General features: G+C 37.8%; 1 protein-coding gene across 2 annotated transcripts in view; it reads right to left on the bottom strand.

Moving 5' to 3' along the window:
• The window catches only part of CNTN1 (contactin 1), a 399,377-nt gene that overhangs the window by 60,612 nt on the left and 313,952 nt on the right, over positions 1-24,813 (bottom strand). For both annotated transcript variants that reach the window (XM_073020625.1, XM_008002891.3), the window contains exon 17: positions 21,446-21,595. In XM_073020625.1, the coding sequence (XP_072876726.1) occupies positions 21,446-21,595 (150 nt within the window). The remainder of the gene's footprint in view (positions 1-21,445; positions 21,596-24,813) is intronic.

Here is a 24,813-nt window from a genome sequence, read left to right as displayed (position 1 = left end):
CATTTTTCAGGGAGCCCCACAGGCCAGGCAAGTCTAGGAAGTCAAAGGGAAATCACAGGCAGAGGACTAGAGTTGCATGGGTGAGGATGACTAAAACTCACCACTTAGTTTTCCTCTGGTTCCATGGCTAGGGAAGTCACACCTGCAACCATGCACAGCACATTTAACAAGGTGCCAGGATGCCAGGAACCATGGAGAGAAAACAGCAGAGGGGACACCCTCACTGTCTTTCTCCCCATGCTGGGTCACATCAAAAGGAAGGAGTCTAAAGCGATGCCTTTTTTTCCTTCTCTTTATCGTCTAAGACCTGAACTCCTCTGGAGTGCATTCTGAAGCACTGGGACTCCTTTGACCCTGAGACTTTGAAGGAAAAAGTGGCTCATTTTCTTTTGCACAAGGGCATGGCCTTCTTACTAGGCCTTTGCAGGTGTCACAAAATCAACCTAGCCCTTTTAGCAATCGTATCAGGCAGGCCCAAAGGGAATGATTCCCTAAGACTAGAAAAGCAACTTCCAAAGGAGCCATCTGAGAATCCCCCTTATTTGGGGTCACCTCAAGTTCCCTTCTCATTGCAGAATCTCAGGCAAATAAGGAAGACTTAGGCCAATTCTCTGATGATCCTGGTAGGTATATAGAACCCTTCCAAAATTTAACTCAGGTGTTTCACCACACATGGAGAGATGTTATGCTCCTCTGAAGCCAAGTCCTAACCGCAGCTGAAAAGCAGGCAGCTCTGCAGGCAGCAGACAATTTTGGAGATGAACTACATGTCTCCTGTGGTAGATTAAAAAGGAAAAAAGAAGACAAGGAAGGCAAAGAAATAATGGAAACACCATTCCCGATAGGAAAAGAAGCAGTTCCTCTAAAAATACCCCTAATTGGAACACCAGTGATGCCACAGATGAATGGAAAAGGAAACACCATTTAATGTACACATTGGAGGGCCTATGAAGAGTGAGGGCAAAATCTATTAATTACGCTGTACTTTCCAAGATAGACCAAAAACCAGATGAGAATCCTGCAGCCTTTGTGGAAAGACTGAGAGGCACTCATAAAACATACCTCTTTATCCCCTGAATCAATTGAGGACAGCACATACTAAGGGACAAGTTGATTAAAAAGGCAGCTCCCAATATTAGAAGGAAAATACAGAAGAAGGCTATAGCACTAGATAGCATCTTGGAGAACCTCCTAAGGGTGACCACTTTGGTGTTTTATAATAGGGAGGGACCAGGAGGAGGAGGTTCAGGAGAAAGGAAGCAAGAGAGAAGAACAGAGGCACTAATAGCTGCTCTGCAGAAATACAAAGCCCAGAATCCCTGAGGTACATTTCCTTGTTTCTATCAGTGCAGCAAGTCAGGGCACTTTAAGAGTGTCCAACAAGATGGCCGAATAGGAACAGCTCCAGTCTCCAACTCCCAGCGCCAACGACACAGAAGACCGGTGATTTCTGCATTTTCAACTGAGGTAATGGGTTCATCTCACTAGGGAGTGCCGGACAATCGGTGCTGGTCAGCTGCTGCAGCCCGACCAGTGAGAGCTGAAGCAGGGTGAGGCATCCCCTCACCTGGGAAGCACAAGGGGGAAGGGAATCCCTTTTCCTAGCGAGGGGAACTGAGACACACAACACCTGGAAAATCGGGTAACTCCCACCCCAATACTGCACACGTGGGCACACCAAGAGATTATATCCCACACCTGGCCAGGAGGGTCCCACGCCCACGGAGCCTCCCTCATTGCTAGCACAGTAGTCTGCGATCTAACCGCAAGGCAGCACCGAGGCTGGGGGAGGGGCGCCCGCCATTGCTGAGGCTTAAGTAGGTAAACAAAGCCGCTGGGAAGCTCGAACTGGGTGGAGCTCACAGCAGCTCAAGGAAACCTGCCTGTCTCTGTAGACTCCACCTCTGGGGACAGGGCACAGATAAACAAAAGCAGCAGAAACCTCTGCAGACGCAAGGGACTCTGTCTGACAGCTTTGAAGAGAGCAGTGGATCTCCCAACACGGAGGTTGAGATCTGAGAAGGGACAGACTGCCTGCTCAAATGGGTCCCTGAACCCTGAGTAGCCTAACTGGGAGACATCCCCCACTAGGGGCAGTCTGACACCCCACACCTCACAGGGTGGAGTACACCCATGAGAGGAAGCTTCCAAAGCAAGAATCAGACAGGTACACTCGCTGTTCAGCAATATTCTAGCTTCTGCAGCCTCTGCTGCTGATACCCAGGCAAACAGGGTCTGGAGTGGACCTCAAACAATCTCCAACAGACCTACAGCTGAGGGTCCTGACTGTTAGAAGGAAAACTATCAAACAGGAAGGACACCTACACCAAAACCCCATCAGTATGTCACCATCATCATCAAAGACCAGAGGCAGATAAAACCACAAAGATGGGGAAAAAGCAGGGCAGAAAAGCTGGAAATTCAAAAAATAAGAGCGCATCTCCCCTAGCAAAGGAGCGCAGCTCATCGCCAGCAACGGATCAAAGCTGGATGGAGAATGACTTTGACGAGATGAGAGAAGAAGGCTTCAGTCCATCAAACTTCTCAGAGCTAAAGGAGGAATTACGTACCCAGCGCAAAGAAACTAAAAATCTTGAAAAAAGAGTGGACGAATTGATGGCTAGAGTAATTAATGCAAAGAAGGTCATAAACAAAATGAAAGAGATGAAAACCATGACACGAGAAATACATGACAAATGCACAAGCTTCAGTAACCGACTCGATCAACTGGAAGAAAGAGTATCAGCCATTGAGGATCAAATGAATGAAATGAAGCGAGAAGAGAAACCAAATGAAAAAAGAAGAAAAAGAAATGAACAAAGCCTGCAAGAAGTATGGGATTATGTAAAAAGACCAAATCTACGTCTGATTGGGGTGCCTGAAAGTGAGGGGGAAAATGGAACCAAGTTGGAAAGCACTCTTCAGGATATCATCCAGGAGAACTTCCCCAACCTAGTAGGGCAGGCCAACATTCATATCCAGGAAATACAGAGAACGCCACAAAGATACTCCTCGAGAAGAGCAACTCCAAGACACATAATTGCCAGATTCACCAAAGTTGAAATGAAGGAAAAAATCTTAAGGGCAGCCAGAGAGAAAGGTCGGGTTACCCACAAAGGGAAGCCCATCAGACTAACAGCAGATCTCTCGGCAGAAACTCTACAAGCCAGAAGAGAGTGGGGACCAATATTCAACATTCTTAAAGAAAAGAATTTTAAACCTAGAATTTCATATCCAGCCAAACTAAGTTTCATAAATGAAGGAGAAATAAAATCCTTTACAGATAAGCAAATGCTTAGAGATTTTGTCACCACTAGGCCTGCCTTACAAGAGACCCTGAAGGAAGCACTAAACATGGAAAGGAACAACCGGTACTAGCCATTGCAAAAACATGCCAAAATGTAAAGACCATCGAGGCTAGGAAGAAACTGCATCAACTAACGAGCAAAATAACCAGTTAATATCATAATGGCAGGATCAAGTTCACACATAACAATCTTAACCTTAAATGTAAATGGACTAAATGCTCCAATTAAAAGACACAGACTGGCAAACTGGATAAAGAGTCAAGACCCATCAGTCTGCTGTATTCAGGAGACCCATCTCACATGCAGAGACACACATAGGCTCAAAATAAAGGGATGGAGGAAGATTTACCAAGCAAATGGAGAACAAAAAAAAGCAGGGGTTGCAACACTAGTCTCTGATAAAACAGACTTTAAACCATCAAAGATCAAAAGAGACAAAGAAGGCCATTACATAATGGTAAAAGGATCAATTCAACAGGAAGAGCTAACTATCCTCAATATATATGCACCCAATACAGGAGCACCCAGATTCATACAGCAAGTCCTTAGAGACTTACAAAGAGACTTAGACTCCCATACAATAATAATGGGAGACTTCAACACTCCACTGTCAACATTAGACAGATCAACGAGACAGAAAGTTAACAAGGATATCCAGGAATTGAACTCATCTCTGCAGCAAGCAGACCTAATAGACATCTATAGAACTCTCCACCCCAAATCAACAGAATATACATTCTTCTCAGCACCACATCGCACTTACTCCAAAATTGACCACATAAATGGAAGTAAAGCACTCCTCAGCAAATGTACAAGAACAGAAATTATAACAAACTGTCTCTCAGACCACAGTGCAATCAAACTAGAACTCAGGACTAAGAAACTCAATCAAAACCGCTCAACTACATGGAAACTGAACAACCTGCTCCTGAATGACTACTGGGTACATAACGAAATGAAGGCAGAAATAAAGATGTTCTTTGAAACCAATGAGAACAAAGATACAACATACCAGAATCTCTGGGACACATTTAAAGCAGTGTGTAGAGGGAAATTTATAGCACTAAATGCCCACAAGAGAAAGCAGGAAAGATCTAAAATTGACACTCTAACATCACAATTAAAAGAACTACAGAAGCAAGAGCAAACACATTCGAAAGCTAGCAGAAGGCAAGAAATAACTAAGATCAGAGCAGAACTGAAGGAGATAGAGACACAAAAAACCCTCCAAAAAATCAATGAATCCAGGAGTTGGTTTTTTGAAAAGATCAACAAAATTGACAGACTGCTAGCAAGACTAATAAAGAAGAAAAGAGAGAAGAATCAAATCGACGCAATAAAAAATGATAAAGGGGATATCACCACCGACCCCACAGAAATACAAACTACCATCAGAGAATACTATAAACACCTCTCCGCAAATAAACTAGAAAATCTAGAAGAAATGGATAATTTCCTGGACACTTACACTCTTCCAAGACTAAACCAGGAAGAAGTTGAATCCCTGAATAGACCAATAGCAGGCTCTGAAATTGAGGCAAAAATTAATAGCCTACCAACGAAAAAAAGTCCAGGACCAGATGGATTCACAGCTGAATTCTACCAGAGGTAAAAGGAGGAGCTGGTACCATTCCTTCTGAAACTATTCCAATCAATAGAAAAAGAGGGAATCTTCCCTAACTCATTTTATGAGGCCAACATCATCCTGATACCAAAGCCTGGCAGAGACACAGCAAAAAAGGAGAATTTTAGACCAATATCCCTGATGAACATCGATGCAAAAATCCTCAATAAAATACTGGCAAACCGGATTCAGCAGCACATCAAAAAGCTTATCCACCATGATCAAGTGGGCTTCATCCCTGGGATGCAAGGCTGGTTCAACATTCGCAAATCAATAAACATAATCCAGCATATAAACAGAACCAAAGACAAGAACCACATGATTATCTCAATAGATGCAGAAAAGGCTTTTGACAAAATTCAACAGCCCTTCATGCTAAAAACGCTCAATAAAGTCGGTATTGATGGAACGTACCTCAAAATAATAAGAGCTATTTATGACAAGCCCATAGCCAATATCATACTGAATGGACAAAAACTGGAAAAATTCCCTTTGAAAACTGGCACAAGACAGGGATGCCCTCTCTCACCACTCCTATTCAACATAGTGTTGGAAGTTCTGGCTAGGGCAATCAGGCAAGAGAAAGAAATCAAGGGTATTCAGTTAGGAAAAGAAGTCATCAAATTGTCCCTGTTTGCAGATGACATGATTGTATATTTAGAAAACCCCATTGTCTCAGCCCAAAATCTCCTTAAGCTGATAAGCAACTTCAGCAAAGTCTCAGGATACAAAATTAATGTGCAAAAATCACAAGCATTCTTATACACCAGTAACAGACAAACAGAGAGCCAAATCAGGAATGAACTTCCATTCACAATTGCTTCAAAGAGAATCAAATACCTAGGAATCCAACTTACAAGGGATGTAAAGGACCTCTTCAAGGAGAACTACAAACCACTGCTCAGTGAAATAAAAGAGGACACAAACAAATGGAAGAACATACCATGCTCATGGATAGGGAGAATCAATATCGTGAAAATGGCCATACTGCCCAAGGTAATTTATAGATTCAATGCCAACCCCATCAAGCTACCAATGAGTTTCTTCACAGAATTGGAAAAAACTGCTTTAAAGTTCATATGGAACCAAAAAAGAGCCCGCATCTCCAAGACAATCCTAAGTCAGAAGAACAAAGCTGGAGGCATCACGCTACCTGACTTCAAACTATACTACAAGGCTACAGTAACCAAAACAGCATGGTACTGGTACCAAAACAGAGATATAGAACAATGGAACAGAATAGAGTCCTCAGAAATAATACCACACATCTACAGCCATCTGATCTTTGACAAACCTGAGAGAAACAAGAAATGGGGAAAAGATTCCCTATTTAATAAATGGTGCTGGGAAAATTGGCTAGCCATAAGTAGAAAGCTGAAACTGGATCCTTTCCTTACTCCTTATACGAAAATTAATTCAAGATGGATTACAGACTTAAATGTTAGACCTAATACCATAAAAACCCTAGAGGAAAACCTAGGTAGTACCATTCAGGACATAGGCATGGGCAAAGACTTCATGTCTAAAACACCAAAAGCAACAACAGCAAAAGCCAAAATTGACAAATGGGATCTCATTAAATGAAAGAGCTTCTGCACAGCAAAAGAAACTACCATCAGAGTGAACAGGCAACCTACAGAATGGGAGAAGATTTTTGCAATCTACTCATCTGACAAAGGGCTAATATCCAGAACCTACAAAGAACTCAAACAAATTTACAAGAAAAAAACAACCCCATCAAAAAGTGGGCAAAGGATATGAACAGACATTTCTCAAAAGAAGACATTCATACAGCCAACAGACACATGAAAAAATGCTCATCATCACTGGCCATCAGAGAAATGCAAATCAAAACCACAATGAGATACCATCTCACACCAGTTAGAATGGCGATCATTCAAAAGTCAGGAAACAACAGGTGCTGGAGAGGATGGGGAGAAATAGGAACTCTTTTACACTGGTGGTGGGATTGTAAACTAGTTCAACCATTATGGAAAACAGTATGGCGATTCCTCAAGGATCTAGAACTAGATGTACCATATGACCCAGCCATCCCATTACTGTGGATATAGCCAAAGGATTATAAATCATGCTGCTATAAAGACACATGCACACGTATGTTTATTGCGGCACTATTCACAATAGCAAAGACTTGGAATCAACCCAAATGTCCATCAGTGACAGACTGGATTAAGAAAATGTGGCACATATACAGCATGGAATACTATGCAGCCATAAAAAAGGATGAGTTTGTGTCCTTTGTAGGGACATGGATGCAGCTGGAAACCATCATTCTTGGCAAACTATCACAAGAACAGAAAACCAAGCACCGCATGTTCTCACTCATAGGTGGGAACTGAACAATGAGATCACTTGGACTCGGGAAAGGGAACATCACACACAGGGGCCTATCATGGGGAGGGGGGAGGGGGGAGGGATTGCATTGGGAGTTATACCTGATGTAAATGATGAATTGATGGGTGCTGACGAGTTGATGGGTGCAGCACACCAACATGGCACAAGTAAACATATGTAACAAACCTGCACGCTATGTACATGTACCCTAGAACTTAAAGTATAATTAAATAAAAAAAAAAGAGTGCCCAGGCAGCAAGAGAAAAACCACCTCAACCTTGTCTAGCCTGTGACAGTAACCACTAGAAATTGGACTGCCCCCAGAGATGAAGGTCACCGGGTTCCAAACCAGCCTCACAGATGGTCCAACAGGATTGATGGGTCCTGGAGCTCCAGTAGCTCAAACCGACATACAGCACAGGAGCCCTGGGTGATTCTGGAAATGGGAGGAAGGTAGGTATCTTTCTGAACAGTAGAGCCTGTCTCTCTTCTCCTCTCTAATCCAGGCCTCCCCTCTTTCTGTAGCATGACCATGAGGCGCATCTCAGGAAAAACTCTAATTCAATATTTTTCACAACCCCTTAGGTTGCAGATGGGGAAACCTATTATTTACACATGCCTTTTTAATAATGCCAAAAAGTCCCACTCCTTTATTAGGTACAGATATTTTACTAGCATGCAGACCAGCATCCTTACAGGTGATAAACTCTATGTAAATCAGGCACCACCTCCTCAAACCTGACTATAAAATTTGGCATATTCATTACCAGCCAGTCTTTGCCGCTCAGGGACCCCTCTCTCTATATATAAAGAAAACTGTTTCTCTTTCACTTCTCTTCTATCAAACCTCTGCTTCTAAATTCCTCGTGTGTGTCACTGTCCTAAATTTTCCTGGTGCGAGATGACAAACCGCAGGGTATATACCCCAGGTGATATAGCTGCTTCATATCCACTTCTTTAAATAACTGACATTTCTCTTTAAAAACACACAAAACTGCTTTGAACTGCCAAGTCCAATGGCCTCTTTGATTCTCTCCAAGTTTTTCTCTTTCCTTGAAACTCTTTCAGGTAAGCGCTGTATCTTACTGGAATTGTTTACTTAGCACCTAACTGGCCTTGTACAGATGAATAAAGTATTCATTGTTTGTTCCTGCAGTCTGGGCACCACCCGGCTACCCAGCCATGTGGATGAAGTCTATGTTTCTATAGAGGACATACCTTTTCCCATGCAAATGCTTTGACTCAGTCTGAAATACCATCCCCAAATCTGTTAACATTTCAAAGAGATGAAATGTTGGTCCCCAAATCCCCTCCCATTTTGGAATAGCCACATCTTCCTTAGAGTGCTCAAAGCAAGGTATCCATTTACTGAATTGTAGCTCCTAATAATTGTGATTCAAAGATACCTACATGAAAACTTCTGATATTAGCTATGTAAATTCTTTGGTGAAGTATGTACATTAATTGCACAGAAACAAATAAAACTATATGCAGAACTATATGGTAGATCACTCCTACTTAGGGGACACACAGAAGGCACCCATACCTTCCCCACCAGTACCCAGCCCCTGAGCCAATACCACTTCCAGCATGACCACATAGTCTCCAGCAGGGGTCTTCTGCTCCCGCCCCCCAGCTGTGTTGCCTTTGCCACTATGGTGAACACCTGAAGGGAGGCAGACACCCCAGCACTTGCTAGCACTCTGCTACAGTTGCTACATCTCAGCCCTCTCCTCCAGTGCAGTGGATTCCAAACTTTGAGGAACCAGAGGGCAAAGCAGAGGCCCAATATGAGTCCCCCAGAGTCATAGCATGCAGTCCAGGAATTGGGAGCTGAAAGTTGGCCCCATAAAATCTTGCAGAAGTTAGTCAGCTAAATCTACCTTATACCACAATCAAACCCTTAAGGTCATCAAATAGGATAAAAGAGGAAAAAAAATCAAAGGTCATCAATTTCAAAGATTAAAGATAGATAAGCCCACAAAGATGAAAAAGAATCCTCTGAGAATGTTTAAAATTGAAAAAGCCAGAGTGCCTTCTTTCCTCCAAATGATGAAATCACCTTTCCAGCAAAGGTTCTGAACCGGGCTCAGATGGCTAGATTGACAGAAATAGAATTCAGAATATCCACAGGAATGAAGATTATTGAGCTATAGGAGTACACTGTAACCCAAGGTAAGGAAGCTAAAAATAAGTATAAAACAATGAAGGAACTGACAGAAAAAAATAGACAGTTTAGAAAAGAATGTAACTGACCTGATAGAGCTAAAAAACACACAAGAATTTTATAATGCAATCACAAGTATCAATAGCAGAATAGACCGAGCAGAGGAAATAATCTCAGAGCTTGAAGACTGGCTTTGTGAGATAAGACAATTAGACAAGAATAGAGAAAAAAGAATAAAAAGGAATGAAAAAAATCCAAAAAATATGTGACCGAATCTCCAACTCATTGGTGTCCCTGGAAAAGATGGGGAGAATGGAACCAACTTGGAAACCGTATTTCAGGATATCACCGAGGAGAGCTTCCCCAACCTAACTAGAGAGGCCAACATTCAAACTCAGGAAATGCAGAGAACCACAGTAAGATATTTCACAAGAAGATCATCCCCAAGACACATAATCATCATATTTTCAAAGACTGAAATGAAAGAAAAAATGCTAAAGGCAGTTAGAGAGAAAGATCAGGTCAATTACAAAGGAAGTCAACCAAACTAACAATGGGCCTTTCAGCAGAAGCCCTCCCAGCCAGAAGAGATTTGGGACCAATATTCAACATTCTTACAGAAAAGAAATTCCAACCCAGAATTCCATATCCAGCCAAACTAAGCTTCATAAGCCAAGGAGAAATAAGATCCTTTTCAGATAATCAAACACTGAGGGAATTTATTACCACCAGACCTGCCTTATAAGAGCTCCTGAAGGAATCGCTAAATATGGAAAGGAAAGACCATTACCAGATACCACAAAAACACACTGAATTACACAGACCAGTGACACTGAAGCAACCACATAAACAAGTCTTCAAAATAACCAGCGAACATCACAATGACTATATAAAATCCACACATATCAACAATGACCTTAAATGTAAATGAGCTAAATGCTCCAATTAAAACACACAGAGTGGCAAGCTGGATAAAGAATCAAGACCCATTGGTATGTTGTCTTCAAGAGATCCATCTCACATGCAATGACACTCATAGCCTCAAAATAAAGGGATGAAGAAAAATCCACCAAGCAAGTGGAAAACAGGAAAAAACAGGGGTTGCAATCCTAGTTTCTGACAAAACAGACTTTAATCCAATAAAGGTCAAAAAAGAGTAAGAAGGGAATTACATAGTAGTAAAGGGTTCAATTCAACAAGAAAATCTATAGTAAATATGTATACACCCAGGACAGGAGGACCAAGATTCATAAAGCAAATTTTTACAGACCTTTAAAGAGACTTAGACTCCCACATAGTAATAGTGGGAGTCCTTAACACCTCACTGCCAATATTAGATCATCAAGATGGAAAATTAACAAAGATCATTAGGACCTGAACTCAGCATTGGATCAAATGGACCTGATAGATACCTACAGAACTCTCCACCCCAAAATAATACAATATATATTCTTGTCATTGCCATATGGCACATACTTTAGAATTGAGCATGTAATTGGAATTAAAACACTCCTCAGCAAATGCGAAAGAAATGAAGTAATAAGAAACAATCTCTTGGACCACAGCAAAATCAAATTAGAAATCAAGAATGAAAATCACTCAAAACCATACAATCACATGAAAATTGAATAACTGCTCCTGAAAGATATTTGGGTAAATAATAAAACTAAAGCAGAAATCAAGAAGATATTTGAAACTAATGAGAACAGAGATACAACATACCAGAATCTCTGGGACACAGCTAAGGCAGGGTTAAGAGGAAAATTCATAGCACTAAATGCCCAACCAAAAGTTAGATTTCAAGTTAACAACCTAAAATCACAACTAAAAAAACTAGAGAACCAAGAGCAAACCAATCCCAAAGCTAGCAGAAGACAAGAAGTAACCAAAGTCATAGCTCAACTGAAGAAGTTTGAGACACAAAAGTTCATTCAAAAGATTAACAAATCTAGGAACTGGTGCTTTGAAAAAAATAAAATAGACTGCTAACTAGACTAATGAATAAAAGAGGATTCAAATAAACTCTTATCAGAAATGACAAGGAGGGATGTTACCACTTACCCCATAGAAATATAAGAAACCACCAGTGGCTATTATTAACACCTCTACACACATAAACTAGAAAATCTTGAAGAAGTGGATAAATTCCTGGATATATATACTCTTCCAAGACTAAACAAGGAAGAAATTGAATCCCTGAACAGACCAATAATGAACTCTAAAATTGAGTTAGTAATAAATTGCCAACTAACCAAAAAAAAAGCCCAAATCCAGCACCAGATGGATTCACAGCTGAATTCTACCAAATGTACAAAGAAGAGCTAGTACCATTCCTGCTGAAACTATTCTAAAAATTGAGGAGGAGGAACTCCTCCTTAACTTATTCTATAAGTTGAGCATCATCCTGATACCAAAACCTGACAGAAATACAACAAAAAAGAAACCTTCAGGCCAGTATCCTTGATGAACATCAATGAAAAAAATCCTCAACAAAATAACTGGCAAACCAAATCCAGCAGCACATCAAAAAGCTGATCCATCGCAATCAAGTAGACTTTATCCCTGGGATGCAAGGCTTGTTTAACATATGCAGATCCATAAATGTGGTTCATCACATAAACAGAAAAACAGAAACCACATGATTAAATAAATAAATACAGAAAAAACTTTTGATAAATTTCAACACCACTTCATGTAAAAACTGTCAATATACTAGGTACTGAAGGAACATACCTCAAAATAATAGCAGTACCTATGACAAACACAGAGCCAACACCATACTGAATGGGCAAAAGCTGGAATCATACACCTTGAAAACTGGCATAAGGCAAGGATACCATCTCTCACCTCTCCTAGTTAACACAGTATTGGAAGTCCTAGCCAGGGTAATCAGGCAAGAGAAAGAAATAAAGGACATACAAAAAGGAAGAGAGGATGTCAAGCCACATCAGTTTGCAGATGACATGATCCTATATCTAGAAAACCCTATAGTCTTGGCCCAAAAGCTTCTTCAGCTGATAAACAACTTCAGCAAAGTCTCAAGATACAAAATCAATGAGGGAAAATCTCTAGCATTCCTGTACACCAATAACAGTCATGCCAAGAGCCAAATGAGGAATGCAATTCAATTTATAATTGCCACAAAAAGAATAAAATACCTAGGAATACAGACAACTAGGGAGATGAAGATCTCTACAAGGAGAACTATAAACCACTGCTCAGAGAAATCAGAGATGATACAAACAAATGGAAAAGCATTCCATGCTCATGGGTAGAAAGCATCAATGTCATAAAAATGGCCATCCTGCCCAAAGCAATTTATAGGTTCAATGCTATTCCTATTAAATTACCATTGAAATTCTTCACATAACTAGAAAAGACTTTTAAAATTCACATGGAACCAAAAAAAAAAAAAAAAAAAAAAAAGAAAGAGCCCAAATAGCCAAAGCAACCCCCTAAGTAAAAAGAACAAAGCTGGAGGCATCCAACTAACCAATTTTAAACTATTCTACAGGGCTACAGTAATCAAAACAACATGGTACTGATATTCAAAAACAGACACATAGACCAATGAAACATAATAGAAAACACAGAAATAAGACCACATACTTACAACTATCTGATTTTTGACAAAGCTGACAAAAACAAGCAATGGGGATAGGACACCATATTCAGTAAATGGTGTTGGGATAACTAGCAAGCCATATGCAGAAGATTGAAATTGGACTCCTTCCTTACACCTTATATGAAAATGAACTCAAGATGGATTAAAGACATAAAACCTCAAACTATAAAAACTCTGGAGGACAACTTAGGCAATACCATTTAGGACATAGGAATGGGCAAAGATTTCATGATGAAGATGCCAAAAGCAATTGTAACAATAGCAAAAATTGACAGATTGGATCTAATTAAACTAAAGAGCTTCTGCACAGCAAAGGAAACTACAACAGAGTGAACAGACTACCTACAGAAAGGAAAAAAAAATTTTGCAAACTATGCATCTGACAAAAATCTAATATCCAACAGCTATAAGGAACTTAAACAAATTTACAAGAATGAAACAATCCCATTAAAAAGTGGGCAAAGGTCACGAACAGACATTTTTCAAAAGAAGACACACATCTGGCCAACAATCATATGAGAAAAGCTTCACATAATGATCACTAGAGAAAGACAAATCAAAACCATAATGGGATACCATCTTACATTAGTCAGAATGGATATTATTAAAAAGTCAAAAAATAACAGATGCTGGCAAAGTTGTGGAGAAAAAGGGAACACTTTCACGCTGTTGTGGAAAACACTGTGTCAATTCCTCAAAGACCTAAAAACAGAAATACCATTTGACCTAGCATTCCCATTACTGAGTATATACCCTAAGGAATGCAAATTGTTCTATTATAAAGACCCATGCATGAGTATTCATTGCAGCACTATTCACAATAGCAATTACATGGAATCAACCTAAATGCCCTTCAGTGATAGACTGCATAAAGAAAATGTGGTACATATACACCATGGAATACTATGCAGCCATAAAAAAGAACAAGACCATGTACTTTGCAGGAACATGGATGGAGCAGGAAGTCATTATCCTTAGCAAATTAGTGCAAGAACAGAAAACCAAATACTGCATGTTCTCACTTATAAGTGGGGGCTAAATGATGAGAACACATGGACACATAGAGGGGAACAACACACACTGGGGCCTATTGAAGAGTGGAGGGTAGAAGGAGGGAGAGAATCAGGAAAAACAACTAATGGGTACTATGCTTAATACCTAGTTAACAAAATAATCTGTACAACTAACCCCCATGACAGAAGTTTATCTTATACAACAAACCTGCACATGTACCTCTTAACTTAAAATAAAACTTAAAAAAAACAAAAAAATAAAACTATATGATTATTTTGTTTACCCATAGAGAAATTATTAATAATAAGAAGTTTGAGCAATTTTATTTTACTATTCAAGTGTCATCACATAGCTGTTAGAAAATGAAACTGAGTACACAGGGTTAATAATTTATAGCACTTTAGATAATATATAAGGAGCTGGAATATTAAAATAACTTCTAGGAACTCTTTTACCCCTATAACTCATATTCTGAAGTTAAAACTTTTCATGCTATAGGAAAACAAAAAGTATGTTTTCCTATAATCAAACAATAAGGGTGTTTAAGTACAAGTATAGTAGTCATGGGCAAATAATTTCAAAATTAACTCTAAAATATTATACTGCAATTTTTCGAATCAAATATTGCCTTCCTTAGGACAAGTATTATTTGTTAAAGCATGGTACTGAAATGCTTTTCATTATAATCAATATTAGCCTTTTTATTTGGAACAGACCTAAAAATGGAGTATGTTTAAATTAGATTATCTATTTCCATTTTATCATGTTTCTTTTAAGTACTTTATGACATATTTTCAAGATTGATTTGGTCTTCAAAGATCTATTGAGCTCAATCCACGGAAAATGGGACATAAACAAAAGCACAGAAGAGGCCAGGCACGGCGGCTCACGCCTGTAATCCAGCACTTGGGAAGGCCGAGGCGGGTGGATCACGAGGTCAGGAGATTGAGACCATCCTGGCTAACACAGTGAAACCCGTCTCTACCAAAAATACAAAAACAAAATTAGCTGGGCTTGGTGGCGGGCACCTGTAGTCCCAGCTACTTGGGAGGTTGAGGCAGGAGAATGGCATGAACCCGGGAAGCAGAGCTTGCAGTGAACTGAGATCGCGCTACCGCACTCCAGCCTGGGCGACAGAGCTACACTCCGTCTCAAACAAAAACAAAAACACACACAGAAGATCGGTAACTGTTTCTCTTAATACAGTGTTTTTATATCTTACTTGGATTATCGACTTAATTTCTTTCATTTAGCTTTGAATGTTCAATTGTAGCCTTAGCATATTAGAAACAGTTTTTCACAAGTGGAATTGACACATAACCTACATATTTAACATGAATCTGAGAATAGAGGAGTTAAGTGCTCTCTTTGCACTCAGCCCCGCAGAAATGGGGACTTGGCCAAAGAGTGATTTGTTTCAGGGAAGTAAATCACCCTCAGCACAAGGAAGCTTAAGTTTAGGCTCCAGTGCACTTAAGAGAAAACAAACTAGACATTCTTTACACAATAAACCATTAAAAAGAATGTAAACTATTATTCAGAAAAAGTATTGAATTATTAATCATTTATTAACAACATGTATAATTTTACTATGAAAGTTTAAAAATAGTGAGGTGCTTTAACTTGTCCTTTTGTCTTAATTTCTGTTTAATAGTAATTCCCTTATGATGCTTATAAGAGTGCTTCTGTATTTCAGTCATAGATTTAAAAGAAAATCAAGCCAATGCCATTACTATTCTTTCCCATGAAAAGAAATTAATGCTGCCAAGTTTCCTTTCAGATCTGAATGCTTAAGTAATTTGCATATAAGTACCTCTTCGGGCTTTGATGTTTTATTTAACAATGCACAAATTAGCTTGTGACAAATCTTAAATTATAAAAATTATAAAGTATATGAAGATAAGCTTTTGATTCAAAACATATTGACTACTTTAATTCTTGTTAATTATTACTTTAACTTACACAGTCATTTTTACAGATGAAACGTTAACCATGAATGTAACTTTTTTCTTTGACTTGCACCAAAATTTCATGGTTATGTAAGATTCAACATGGTTATATAAACAGTGCTCTAGTCTGGAAAACCAAAAGGATTGAAGTCTAACACCTGCCTTAATTTTTATTTATACATACATTATTTTTTATTATACTTTAAGTACTTAAGTATATAATTCTAAGGAGCTATTAATAAAATCAAATGAACTATATAATATTTTAACATTAAAATGAGAATAGTTCTTTGCAACTCTATGAGCGCTTGCTCTGATAAAGGAGTATATTGCTAACACCCCTAATATAATCTACCATGTTAAAATGATGTTCCCATTGTAGGTTAAAAAGATGGAGGGTCACAGATAGTTATGTCTTATCAGAGAGAAACTGTAGGTTTGTTTATTGTTATAGGCCTTGTTTTCAAACAAGAAATTTAAATAGGTGAAGCAGAGTGAGTTTTTAATTGCACAAAGAAATGATAATCTAAGAATAGGTCAGTTGGGGAAAATGTTTGGATAGGCAGAAAATAATTCTTTACATTAAAATTCTAATTATCCACAGTAAAATCCTTACGAAGAATCTAAACCAATTACAGACTATTTGTTTAAATTAAGTTAAAATATGAACACTTTCTACTTTCCTCAGTATATGGACAATAGCATCGAATATATATGTTAAACTTGTTTTCAATCATCAAAACACAATGTATTTGGCAATAGAGCCTTCTAAATTATAATATGCAAATCTACTGTCACCTTGATCACTCCTTTTTTTTCTTCATCCTCAATTAACTTCCAATAGCCCCAATCATCATCTTACCCTCCTGGTTTCTCCTTTTTATCTTTAACAAATATTTCAGTGTGTTAAATATAAGTTTGCTGAATGAATGAATGATCTCAGCTTAATAACAGACACATCTAGAACTTAGAAGTTATTTTCATATACTACATCTAACTGGATACCTAGATCAGCACTTTGAAGTAGGTTAATGGAGAATTGGCATTATCCCCTCTTAATAGGAAAGGCAAATGAATCCTGAATACACTAATTAACTTGCCCAGGTTACACTGCTCACATGTGGAGAAGCTGCTGTCTTTAATTCAGGTCTTCAGATGGCTTAAACATCTATCCTCTTTGCTTCTTTTAAAAAAGATTTATTTAATTATTAATGACAGCAACCAACATCAAATAGTACCTTACCAGCTATAAAATATTTTCTTATTTCTATTATTCTTTTTTATCAATATGTGTAGAAAAGAGAAAGAAGAAAGAACGAGAAAGAATACTAAATGAAAGAACAACAGACCTTCATTAGGCATGAAATCAAGGCTATATACATAATATGAAAGTGTTGTTTCTGGTTTTATTCCTTTTCCCCTTTCCTTCTTTTGACTGGCTTGATCTGGCTAATAAACAAAGCTGTTAATCCTGAATGTACCATTTTAGGATGTGGACTCACCAACTGCACCTGCAGAGCTATTAGCTATGGGGGCATATCTTACAATGACACATTATTTCAAAGGATACTTTTGTTATCTCTTTTCTATAGTCAAAATTAAATTGGTTAAAATGAATTACAAATCCATCTTCTAATTTTTCATTTGGGAGCATCCATTTTATAATGCACTTATCTGAATCCAAAGAATGTACCCAAGTGTGCACTGAGATCTTAACATTAAATAATTGGACAGATAAGGGCATATGTGGCATTGGATAATGTCATGTCTTTCAATCAGCATAATGAAGCTGGGGACCAACCTTTCCGTCAAATGGGAACCAGCCTTTGTCCCATATAACATAAGCTGGCATCTCTTAGAGAGTTGATATAATGGTACATGACAAAACAAACGTCCCTCATTTAGAAAGTATTTTTATTTTCTTATATAAATGAAAAATGTAAATGTCCAATTTTATGCATATTCAATTTTAATAAAGCAAGTAAACAGCAAAACAACAGAGAAATTCTGTTGAATTATATCAAATACATAAAATGATTTTTAAAAGATGATTGAAAATTACATAAAATTATATGACCTTTCTTCTATGCTTATAAAAATTGGAAATGTATTGCTGAATGGGTAATCCATTACAAAGTAGACAGGAGACCATATTTTCTTGTAAGCATATTAAATTTTTAAAGGAAATTTAATAGCACAATAAATAAATTTTACTGAGCAAATACTATGCATCGTAGTGCTATCTGCTTTCCTTAATATGTTTGTAAACATAAAAACCATCCCTTAGGATAAATGATTCCCACTTAGAAATGAGAAAAGTGAGGCTCAGCCAGACCCAGTGGCTCATGCCTGTAATTCCAACAATTTGGGAGGCCAAGGTGGGTGGATTGCATCAGCCCAGGAGTTAAAGACCAGCTGGGCAACATGGAGAAACCTTGTCTCTACCAAAAAACACACAGAATAGCTGGGCGTGGTGACTAGCCCCTGGAGTCCTAGCTACTAGGATGGCTGAGGCAGGAGGATAGCTTGAGACCAGGAGGTCGAGGCTGCAGTGAGCTGTGATTGTGCCACTGCACTCCAAAAAAAAGAGCCACTGAACTGTCAAAAAAAAAAAAAAAAAAAAGAAAAAGAAAAAAAAGTGAGGCTCAGAGGTTAAGTAACGTGCCTCAAATTACACAGCTTTTAGATAATAATGCCAGCATTCCACCAAAGAATCAGTGGCCGGAGCCACAATACAGCCCACTGTCTTCAGAGCAAAGCCTTTAGAATGAGAAACACCTAGATTTGAATTCCAGCTCTGCTTCACATTAGCTGGGTGTAATCTTAACTTCCTCATCTGTTTCATAAAGTTATTGTGGGAATTAAGCAATGCAAACAGAGAACTAGGCACTATGTCTGACGGTATACTGCAAATGTGTAAACTATAGTAATGAGTTTATTAATCAAAGATCTCAAAATATTTTCTGATGATGGATTAACAGATGTGTTAGAAGTTACAGAATTATTGTTTTTTTTTTACAATTGAGAAGAATGAATCAACTCATATCACTACAAGGTTGTATCTTACTCTGTGAATAGGTGTGTTTGCTTTTGGACTTGGCTCTGATGGCTTGTAAGGGAAGTTATTTGGTAAGCTCATCAGATAGGGAACTAAGTCCTTAACAAAATACCATTTTAGAAAACATAATGTAAGAGATGATGCCTAAAGAAGGTGATAACAAAAATAAGTTGGTTTAAAGTAACAACTGTGCCAAAATTTTAGGTTTGATATTGCTTGGAAACAATTTTTTCCTAACATTTAAGGATAAGAAGACATCATGGTAAATACTCTTCAGAGTTACATACGAATCACTGATAGTGAGCACATCATTTCTAGATATGATCTTAAGTATATATTATATTCAGAAATTTAAGTATGAAAGAATTAGACTAAATCTCTCTGAGACATTGTTTTTGCTGTTTTTATTCTTAAAAAATATTTAATGTTGTCACTTCTACTTTGAGATTAAAAAATAATTTAAGATAGATCTTATGGTAATCATGTCTAGATGATGAGCCTATATATTGTAAATAAATCATTTTCTGAGATAAATAATAAAGATAATATTGGCAACAAAATTCCAAAAAAGGAGGGAGGCCTACATCTATTACCAGTGCCAAAGAAAGTATCCTTTCTCTCTGACAATTTTTACTTAAAAGAATGGTGTTCAGCTGAGACTTAAGTTAGATTGTATTAGTCAAGAGATCACAGAAAATTAATTAAACTCCGTGATTAAAGGTCTATATTTGAGATAGGTAGGTAAAAATATTTTACCCGAGATAAGTTTGTTTAGACCAATTTAATCACTTGGTATTTTTCTGCAATTTTAATGAATCCTTGTTAAATACATGATCTGTCAGTATAAAATTACATAGGTAAACCACCAGTGGGATCATGCCCCAGTTTCTTTTTATTTTTGTTTTTAAAGAAAGAGCAGCAGTGTTCAGTCCATAATACAGAAGCCTCTATTACAAACATAGGCAGCTCTAGGGAATAATGATACAAACCAAACACAGGAATCCTGGCTATGTGGTATCTGTCTCCTATGAAGTTTCATCTTAGGTTACCTACATATCCTGATGAAATTTCTGTGAGGTAGAGAAAAGCAAACACTAGTGTTCATTTTGTAGATGGATATGCTAAAACAAAAAATTTACTGTTTAGGTCATATCTAGTATCATAGTTAAGGATGAAATCTAAGTTTCTATTAGAACTCTAATAAAGATTCATATAAATAGATATGTTTCTAGAATCCTGCTTGAGAAGCCGACTTTGAGAAAGCTCAATGTATGAGAACAGCTGTCAGATCTAAATTTGAATTCTGAATCTTGCAATCAGTCATATTAACTTAGATAAACTATTTAGTATCTCTGAGTCTATTGCCCATTAATGAACATAAGCATAGGACTACCTATGTCAAAACATTATTATGGGGATTAAATGAAATGGATGTGAAAGCATTGAACACAGACAAGGTATTTTAGTGCTTTGGCCCCTTAATTTCAGAATTACCATTTTTATCTAATAAATTACATTAAATTACATGAAACTTGAAGAGATAATTTACTTATGGCAGTGCCTGTGAATTACTTGGCTTTTCAAAATAAAGACATTAGAACTCATAATTATATTTGGAAGTTAGGCCAAGGAACTGAGGCAAGCAGAAATGTAGAGAAGTGATATTAAGAGATCACAGTAGCATTTTCATGGAACTCTGTCATTCATTTAAAATCTTCTCTACACCATCTAACACTGAAGTTTGGCAAGGCCTAGTCAAATGAGCTCAGAGAGGCTACATTTTATTTTTGATACAGGGAATAATAAAAGAAGAGCTATCATTAGAATCAGAATAACATTTTTCCTTAGTAATATAGGGGAGAAGGAAAAAATAAGAGTATTTCCTGCAGCAAAGGCTATTTAATTGCAGTTAGTATTTACCATAAAATATTCACTGACTTGGCCATTCAGTTATAAATGAGTTTGAGAGAGACACAAAATTATGAACCTTCTAAATCATGAAACTTGTTTAATAAAGCAAGACTCTGCCTAGTTAAGATTCAGAATTTACATTAAAGTTTATAATCTAAATACTCGCATCATTCCAATGGTCTCCAGTGGCATTTTCAGTAGTCCCTATTACCTCTTCCTCTATACTAATTATGTAAAATATTCCTAAACTTCGTATTTCCTCTTTTGATTTTTGACTATCTTGATAGAGAATACACACATGTGAAATACACACACATGCTTTTTAGATGAATCACTTACCTCAGAGCATTATTTTCAAGTACATTCAACCATATATTAAAGTGGCACCGTATTTACAAATCTTTTAAAATTTCAAGTTTCTTCTATATACATACCAGCACCATCTGTTTTAATTCTGTTAGATGGTATACTGGGCTCTCCTCTACCCAATGTATTGGTTGCTACCACGCGGAATTCATACTCCATCCATGGGATTAAGTCCACTGCTCTTGCTGCCTCCATATTTCCTTCAATAATTGGGGGATCTAAATAAAATAAACAGTAAATAGAGAATATAGGTTGATTAACATCACTTTTATAGCTTCCATTTTTATTTTACTATTTCAGGGAGAATGGTATATATTACATTGAGTTGAAGTAAAAACTACAACTAGGAATGACAAAATTTAAGTTCAAGGGAGTAAGAGAAGAAGTTTAATAAATAATAAACTTACAAAGAATGATATGCATATGAATCACCTATGTAAGTAAGTTCGAGGCAGGGAGACTGCAATTCTACATGTCTAACAAGCCTCCAGGCTTGCTGCTAGTCCATGAACTGCACCTTGAATAGCAAGGAGCTGTATTCTGAAGGTGTAATTGAAAAGGATTTCCTGAGATAAAGGTACAATTGGAGAGGCAAAATTTTATGTATTGCCACTGATATAGTCTATGGCTAGCAAATGGTTTATAAGTAGGGTAGAAAAGGTTAAAGTTTATATCCTTTTTACTTGGTTTTGTAGATTTATACTCAGATCATTTGGACCAGTGATAATAAATGTCATAATAATTTTATTAAGATTTGTTAAGTATCCCTCAGAATTCATGCTACTAGATACTAGTAGAGATGAGATGATAAATTATGGTGGAATGTGATCTTAGCTTGCTTATTTAATTGAGATATAATAAAACATGCAACCAAGGCAGGTCTGTGAATTATTATAAGCTTGCCTCAAATATTTCCACATGTTTTTAATAATCAACCTATTCATGTAAATACCTGTACCTGTAGGCTTGTCTATGACTCAATATCTTATTGTTTAGGGAAGTTTTATCGGGCAATGTAGACCACGAATACATAATTTTTAAAGATGACATGTCCATCCACACAATAAATGCTAAGCACCCCAGCATCCAGTTTCTACTTTTGGACAAATTCTCACATGGCTCGGACTGTTCCATCTCACCCTGCCGTAATTTTAACTCTGCTAGACACTACTTTTGCTATCTAATTGCTTATTTTGTTATGGATTTGTTCTGTAGATTTGACACATATTTTTGACTTTCTGATTAAAAGTTTCCCTTTACCTTCCCCTCTGTTTTGATTTATTAGGATTTATTAAGAATTTTGACCTCTTTATTTCCTATCTCTTTCACTCCTCCCGTACACCAAATCAGAAGCTGTTTGTTTTAATTCACATGCATAAGGACATTTTTCTAGGTAACTGAAAGAAGTAAAGTGAAGTTTTGGTTTGTGAAGGGCTGTTTACGGAGTGAAGGGAGAATAGAGCCTTTGTGATGATGCTGAGTAAGGTAGCCTTTTTGTTTGTTTGTTTCTTGCGATGGAGTCTCACTCTGTCACCCAGGCTGGAGTGCAGTGGCGTGATCTCAGCTCACTGCAAGCTCTGCCTCCCAGGTTCACGCCATTCTCCTGCCTCAGCCTCCTGTGTAGCTGGGACTACAGGTGCCCACCACCTTGCCTGGCTAATTTTTGTATTTTTAGTAGAGACAGGGTTTCACCGTGTTAGCCAGGATGGTTGATCTCCTGATTTCGTGATCCGCCCACCTCGGCCTCCCAAAGTGCTGGGAGTACAGGCATGAGCCACCATGCCTGGCCAAGGTAGCCATTTTTTACTAGACACTATTCATTAATATTAACCCCTTATAGAAAACAGGCTGTATTGGGTTAAATGGTGCCTTTCTCCACCCAGAAAATGTCCATGTCCAAATCACCAGAACCTGTAAATGTCATCTTATATGAAAAAAAAAAAAAGGCTTGGCAGACGCTTAAATTAAGTTTAAGGTTGTAAGTGTTAAGAATCTTAGGGTAGGATTATCCTAAATTATCTAGGCGGGCTCTAAATCCAATGACAAATGTTCTTATAAAAGAAGGACACAGAGAAGAGTCACACCCAGAAGACCAGAAGGCTATGAGACCACCAATGGTAGATATGAAAGTGATGTAGCCGCAAGCCAAGGGACATATGGAGCCACCAGAAAGTGGAAGAAGCAAGGAATGGAGCCTTTGGAGAGGATGCAGCCCTGCCACCACCTTGATTTTGTTCTCCAAACTATGAGAGAGTAAATTTCTTTTGTTTTAGGCTACCAAGTTTATGTTAATTTGTTGGCAACCCTAGGAAACTAATACTGAACCTTAAAGGCAGAAGTTGATGGAGCTATTTGTGAGTTTATAATTATTGAGTTTGGCAGGGGTTCGGGGGTATGCAGTACAAAAGTGTTTTAGGAGGCTTCAGTCTGTCAGACCTGCTCCCCTGCTTCCTAGTCTCAAAACTCCAGCACCATTTAAGGGTTTGAAGAATGGAAATGTTGGAAGCATTTTAAAGAATGAAGATATTGTGTTCTTATGATAGTCAAGGCTACACTGGGGCTTTTCCAAGGAAGCTGGGAGGTCAACAGGTAAGAGCAGGTGTCTGCTAGGACAGACAAAGAAGAACCAGGTGGATGTGTGGAGAAGCTGCAGCTGATTGACTGATTTTGAGCGCATGTAAAAAATGTGAGGATCCAGTATGAAAATCTCCCAAACAAATGGAAGACATTTTCATAAAGTAGAAGATCATAGTTGACCACCAAAAATATGTGAAGGAATGATGGTAGGTAAGGCAAGAAAAGTCAACAGGAGTCATTTTATGCTAGATCTGGATTCCAGCTGAGGAGCCAAGGCTTTGATTTTAATGAGTGAGATGAGGAAAGGAAGAATAAGCAACCAAACTCAGAGTCATGACCTCAAGCAGGTAGACCCTAGGAAGAAGCCCTTGGTCCAAAGATGCAAAAACCTCTCTCAGAAGGGGAAAATGAAGTGTACGTTAAGGGAATGGAATTCCAGAGTGGACATTCTGAATTATTAAGGAAGGAATTTGCTATAAATATTTTAGAATAGTATTCCCACCAGGATTGCTAATAGCTTGACAACTCTTCTTTTTAGAACAAATCCAATTATTATTATTCTTGATAATTTATATTAACATCAGTACATATGAGAATACAAATATCTAAAACAAACATGTTTTGGTAAATAGTTATAATATCCCCTCAATAAAACCATCTTATGTAAGTAGTAGGAATAATTTAGCAAAAACATGATTAACATCTATCATTTTTAAAAGATGTACCAAGAATTAAAAGTGTCTCTTTTCTCTAAGCTGCTTTCACTTCTGCAAATTTGGGTGGCACTTCTGACCCCAACCACATCAGAAGTACATAATTTAAAACACATTCTCTCTAATATTTTCCCAGCTCTTGTCTT

Source organism: Chlorocebus sabaeus, chromosome 11 (assembly GCF_047675955.1).
Source record: "Chlorocebus sabaeus isolate Y175 chromosome 11, mChlSab1.0.hap1, whole genome shotgun sequence".
Lineage (NCBI taxonomy): Eukaryota > Metazoa > Chordata > Mammalia > Primates > Cercopithecidae > Chlorocebus > Chlorocebus sabaeus.
The sequence above is the reverse complement of the archived record's forward strand: the minus strand, read 5'-3'. Positions and strand labels throughout refer to the sequence as shown.